The sequence below is a fragment of the Lygodium microphyllum genome, chromosome 18, assembly GCF_053477565.2.
Source record: "Lygodium microphyllum isolate KBCC chromosome 18, Lygodium_microphyllum_v1.1.10, whole genome shotgun sequence".
NCBI lineage: Eukaryota > Viridiplantae > Streptophyta > Polypodiopsida > Schizaeales > Lygodiaceae > Lygodium > Lygodium microphyllum.
In genome coordinates, this window is record NC_141152.1 from 130,949,053 (window position 1) to 130,955,342 (window position 6,290).

Consider the following 6,290-nt stretch of genomic DNA (forward strand, 5'->3'; position numbering starts at 1 on the left):
TTTATGGCGCTAGACCTTCCCAAGGCCAACGCGAATAAAACCTACTCCAAGGGGTTTTTCCTTTTTTGTTTCGCGTTAGTGACTTTAGATCAATCATGACGCAAAAGGTCTTGTCGTAGGGAACTCTAGTCGACAAGTGGAGGTGAGGATACCAAGGAGCTCTGACCATAAATTCCTTAGGCTCTTACAAATTACTAACTACCCTTCAATTTCCAATCTGTGTTTTGGGGGTTCCAATACTAGTTGGGGAATGGAACTTGGAGAGAATAATACTTCAAATAGAAGACATTGTAAAAGTCATTTTTCTGAAAGGAACTATCAAGAAGGAATTGGTTTACTATGTTCTTGTGTCGTAAATTAAAGGCGTGTAACGAATTTGTATTAGGAGATAATTCAAGGAAGCTGATTTTATATGTTGAACCTAAAGTGGTAGGTAATTAAATAACTAAAACTACTCTCTCGAGGGAAGCTGGAGGATGGAACCCCGACAGATCCAGACCTATAGCTAGGTGGTCTCGGTAAGTCGAGAGCTTTCCTAAGAAGGAATAAAAATTGCACTTGATGGATCACTAGAAACCATAAAGACTGACTCACATTGCGTTAGAATCCGCTAATATTAATTGGCCACTAGTAATAGATTTGACCAGAAAAACTCAAGTCGATCCTCGTGGGAGTGGCGTGAACTTTCACTGTGGGGTAGACTCAAGCGAGCCTAGTTATTAGCAAACTCCGAGAGTTTTATCAAAATCCCAGATGGCGCTTCCTAGGACATCTTTTGATGGGCTATTAAGAAAGTACCGCCGAGGAATAGCTCAGGCAGGCACGTTACAATACGGGCCTTCGAAATCCTTCTAGACAAGCTAAAGACCTTTGGCCATTCTAGGTCAAATACAAAAATCATATTTACTTCAATAGTAAACTCAACCTTACCGTGCCTTGGGTTGCTTTTGACCCAAGCTAGTTCAACTTCCATCATAGGGACATCCCCCTCATACCAACTAAATGAAGACTACAAACTTTACAAAAGAGGGATTCGAATTGGGAAGACCTATGGGACTATCATACGAGGAACTGGCTATCCTAGTCAACTCAAGTGAAAGTTCAAACTTTCTTCTAACCAATGAAGGATTGGACCTATGGGAACCTAATATTTCAAAGGTCATTCAAATAAAACTACAATTTAATGTTAGATCCTTTGGGTGAGACAATGAATAACTCCATCTTCCCCTCCCAAATCTTCAATCGAGTATAGCCCCTAATCTCACGAACAAAGGGGCCAAGCGCGGGGCAAGATCTGCGTGGGAACCGACCACAGTCTTTGAGGTATCCCATGTGGGGATCTTGCCAGCTGGCAGGATATTACTGGGCAGTCGAGCAGAACACGTTCGGGGTGGGGATGTGAGCTGGTGCCGCCCATCTGTTGTGGGGTCAAGTGCACATGCATGTTATTTCCCGTGTACACACCTGGAGTCTCGGAAGACTCTCTGAGAGAGAGAGAGAGAGAGAGAGAGATTTATCCTTGTGTCGCCAGCGCGGAATCGCGGATTCCCCATCGTTAAAGCTCGAATAACTGTCAACCAGCTGAACGATATTGAAGGCGGTAAAACCTTTGGATAATCATTTATCAAACAAGCTGTCGACGATAATAAATCTTGTATGACATTAAATGCGGTTAAACCTTTTGGATAATCGGTTATCAAACTAGCTGTCGTGAATATTATTTCCTCTCTGATATTAAGTGTGACTAAACCTTTGAAACAATCAATTATCAAGCTATTTTTTAATTTGAATTTTATCGCCGGCCTTGGGTAATCCGGATGGTGGAACCCACCAGGAGGAGATCGAAACACACGAATGCGTGTTGAGTACGTGTAAGAATTTATACAATGATGATGATGACGATAAATCTCCGCTGCAGGTCGACGGGGAGTAAAGAAGCAGCTCAGATAGAGAGAGAGGGAGAAAGAAGCCTCTTGTATCATCATCCGTCTGAATAAGCGGTAGAGAGAGAGAGAGAAGGGGGCTATGGCGGCAGGTGAACAGGTCCCGACCTCTGCTCACCCTTCTTCTTCTTCATCATCAGCTAATAAAGAAGACCTGGATGCCAAGGCGTCCCGGCTCCTGAAGTCGGCCCAGAGAGCCTCCGAGGCGGCCAAGCGGGCGTACGCGGCGGGCCTGCAGACGACGCAGGTGCGCGTGCGGCAGGTGAGCGAGGCCGTGCTGGAGAACGCGCACAAGGCCAAGGGCTCCTCCAAGGACTTCCTCTCCAAGGTCGCCCACAAGGTCGACCACTACTCCGGCAAGGCGCACCAGAAGGCCTCCGCTTACAAAGGCAACGTTTCCAGAGCCCTGCAGGCCGACGAGTCCGAGGTAGTATTCGCAACCTTATAGGCTCAATTTTTCTTCATCATCAATTTATCACGTCAGATCAGCGTCTATTAATGATCAAATATATTCATCCATGTGGCGCATGGCTTTCACGAGGATACAAAGATCATCCTTCGCCAGCTTCTTCTTATAATCACATAGCATCCCCATTAGCAGCCATCCGAGACCCTCAGCTCTTATCGATCCTCGTAGATACTCCTACAGAGATCTCTCCATTGTTTTTAACCATTAGTCATTGTTCATTTTACCACGTGGATAGCAAAATATGTGATACAAACTACCCTTAATCCAGTTTCGAAGGATAATTTTAAGGGAGCAGTTGTCCTTAATAGTTGCTGGAAGGATAGCACGAGGAAAAATCCTCTTAATAATCCTTGGCCAAGGGTCAACACCATTGAAAGGGATCGTGGCGTTGCAATTTAAGGGGCTGATCGGCATATACCATGTTGATGCTTTACCCAGTGTATGGACACAAGCCCTAAGCTTCTGATTGATGGCGCTTGAGACTCATTTGATCACATCTTTCTTTTCTTAATTAAGGAAAAACTCTCTCTCTAGCTTATCAAAGCTTCTTATGATGGCGTTTAATGAGACTCGTTTGATCAAATCCCATGTTTGTATTAAGGAAAAGCTCGCTCTCTAGACTATAAAGTTTCAATATAGGTGTCCGGGTGTGGATCCAGGGGCCTCAGAACGGAATAATTGAATTCGTGAGTCTAAGGTCGTGACATGCATAGTTCAGATTCAATCTCAAACGTGATAGCTTCATAATGGCGAGATCTTATCATTGATCGTTGAACGTTGTTATTTTGGATACTATTACTACAGAGGGAGAATCTGGGCTTCCCCCTTTCAATCCTTGTTTGGTGCAGCAGTTTGTGTGGGAGCAAGAAGAGCAAGCAAGCCAACATGGAATCTCGGGATATGGCGCCCGAGGCAGTCGACGAGACTGAGTTCTCAAATGAATTCCTGGCTGGTGCGGCAGAGCAGTATGCGGCCGACCTTGAAGCTGCAGCGGACCAGCTCGAAGCTGATGCCGCCGATGCCGAGAAGAAATCCGACGCCACTGCCAGTACATAGGATTTGTGATGTCCCTTGGCTAGTCCAAGACCCTCTCGGTTCCTGTTTCATTCTTGCATCTCTTAGTGCTCATCATGAGGCTTAGTTTTGTGTTGTAATTGCGGCACTCCCACATTCTTGGCCATTGTATATTGCTCCTTTCTGTTCTGTTGAGAAATAAGATAATAGATTGCTAGGTTGTTCAATGCTTTGTTTGTTTTGGCGCATGCGTGTGCGTGCCGTGCATGTGTGCCACTAGTGCTCAAATTTTAAGGATAGCCTTGAATTTCATTTTGAAAGGTTATTTAAAGTAACACTTTGGATAAATTATAGTTGTAAATTTGGAAGATAAGAATTCGAATGAGATTATCATTCTTGGAAGCTAGTATCACTTTCCTCTTATGGGGAGGGGATAAAAACCCTTTTGAAAGTCTTGTGAGTCGTGACCTGACCTCTAAACTTGGGGAAGGACAGAGTCAAAACTACTCCAAAATACTCAAAATCAGTATTTCCTATCTTAATGAAAAGTTTTGCGCCATTTTATAAAGTCTTGGGGCCTTACTATACCCATGAAACATTCATCAAGCTATTATGATTAGTAAATCATGTGGATGTGAAATACACCAGGATTCACAAAGAAAGTAGTACAGTTTGAATATGATGAAAAAATCAACCAAAGAAAACATTAAGGGAGAAATCAATTAATAAATGTCAAAAATAAACTTGATGGATAAGCACTATTAATATATAGACAAAGAAAACATTAACGTTTTCTCTCATGCCAATGCACATAGCCGCAAACCAAATTTGTTGATCCTTGACTTTAAAATAAAGTGTCATCGACATGAACTAGTCAATGTTAGTATCACTTTTTATAATATACACAATTACATAAGTAGTAATATAGAAAGAGATACCCGAAGCAACATAAATGTTCATAAGATTTGAATGCCAATGCTAATGTTTTTACTAGTAAGATTCTAACTTTATAATGAAACATCTATAGAAAAATTATTCTTCTTGTAGGGATTGCAAGTGTCCCCTACAAACCCCTACTGCCACCTATCAATCGTGGATGTGGCTTCTAGATGGATGGAGTGAATTAACATGCATACTGCTATCAATTGTCCATATAGTGGAAATTTGAAGAAGGATACATTGGACAAATTTAGATATAAATTGTAATAAATGGAATACACATTGTAACAAGGATATGTGACTTCAAAGTTTTATGTTGCAAGAATTGCTTTTATAACACTACAAGGGATTCATCAAATACCAATGTTTACTTTTGATGTTCATAGAGTGTCAGAAAAACTTCTTGATTATATAGAAATACTATGATTTCATCTATGTGCCACAACCATTGTTTGGCAAGGCAAATGAAAGTTGATTATGTTTTAAAGACTATATGGGAGTATAAGTGATAGTTCGGGATACATCAAAGACTTGTCAAGAGATGGAATTTACATATGATATACTTGTCAAGTTAGTGACCATGTACTTTGCAAATGTTGTAAATGGTTAGGACCAAAAGTGCCAAGAATAAGTGAGTGCCCAAGATAATGTCCACTACTCATGGGACAAGGGCAAAGTGTCCAAATATAGTGAACATGCAAAGGGTAAGAATGATAATAAAAGTGGGACTTTTGTCTGAAGCTAGTTGTCAATAGCAACCAAAAAAAAAAAAAAACTTGTGTAATTTTTCAACTTGCTTGTGGAAAAAAATGTGGAGAGGTTGGAAAGGAGGAGAGGTGTATGCTTCTTATGCTCAACAGAAAGCTCCCAAGACAAGGCAAAAGGGGAAGCTATCAAAGCTTATGACAAAAGGACTTGAAGGAAGGTTTTAAGAGTGATCTCTGAAATATCTTTGCTATCAAGAAGAAGGAAAAATAGGGCAACATGCTATCCATGAAGTTCATGAGCTTCAAACAGACTTTTGAATACATCTATTGATGGAATCAGACTCTCTAACATTGGAAAAGGTTTGAGTATCATCAAAACTCAAGTTTATAGTGGAGTTATAGGCAACAAATCGTGTTCTCTTCTTATTGTAATAAACCTATCATATAAGGTTGAAGTGGTTTTTGAAGCTCCATAAGGATAAATAGTGGATTTGATGGATTCTAATGCTTGGTATCACTTCTTGGTATTAATACGCATCATGTACTACAAAGATTTGGATGTATATATGGATTTATGTGGCACATATCTTTGATTTTTTAAAATGTATAATAGTAGAGATCTTAATGCATGTCAGAGGACTTTTGAGCTATAGTCTTAAATTGTGTGTTGGGCAATCATCCCAAATGTATTTTCATGCCTAGGACTTGGGCACCTTATATGGTTATATTGAGATATATACTAGACCATATATGGAATAGAATCATCAGATTGTACCTCTATTATTTTCTCACTTTATCTAAACACTTAATATACTTTCTTTCTTCATGTTCTATGTATCACTCTCTCTAAACCCTTCTGTCACATACCCTTGTGATAGACTTCTACATTACATACTCAGATATTAGTGAACTCAACATGAAAGGTCAGCAGAAGGAACATTGAGATGGGTGATTCTTTAGGAGCTTCAGGATCGGGTGTAGGTGATGTATTATAGCAAGTGGCTCAATATTTGACTTTGTTGTATCAACAGACACAATAGCAATAATATCAACAACAACAATGGAAATAATAAGAAAGAAGCTAGCATTCTAAGAAGCTTGAGGCTACAGTTGTGAATTCTTTAAAGGCGATTGAACAAGAATGAACAAATTTAATGGGTAGAATGTATCGGCTTATATATGGGTATATACATCAAAAACAAATTTTTATGGGGTTCC

The 6,290-nt window shown here is 40.3% G+C and overlaps 1 protein-coding gene across 1 annotated transcript; it reads left to right on the top strand.

Moving 5' to 3' along the window:
* Positions 1 to 1,907: 1,907 nt before the first annotated feature.
* On the top strand, positions 1,908 to 3,653 carry LOC148021383 (uncharacterized). The gene is made up of 2 exons (XM_087699236.1): positions 1,908 to 2,370; positions 3,217 to 3,653. Exons 1-2 carry the CDS (start codon positions 2,026 to 2,028, stop codon positions 3,466 to 3,468), a joined length of 597 nt encoding a protein of 198 aa, XP_087555362.1. The 5' UTR covers positions 1,908 to 2,025; the 3' UTR covers positions 3,469 to 3,653.
* Positions 3,654 to 6,290: the final 2,637 nt, after the last annotated feature.

What these genes read in the sequence shown, in the direction of transcription:
- LOC148021383 (XM_087699236.1), top strand. Translation starts at nt 2,026, where the DNA reads ATGGCGGCAGGTGAACAGGTCCCGACCTCTGCTCACCCTTCTTCTTCT. An exon ending in TGCAGGCCGACGAGTCCGAG is followed by an intron (nt 2,371 to 3,216) that starts GTAGTATTCGCA and finishes CTATTACTACAG; the next exon opens with AGGGAGAATCTGGGCTTCCC.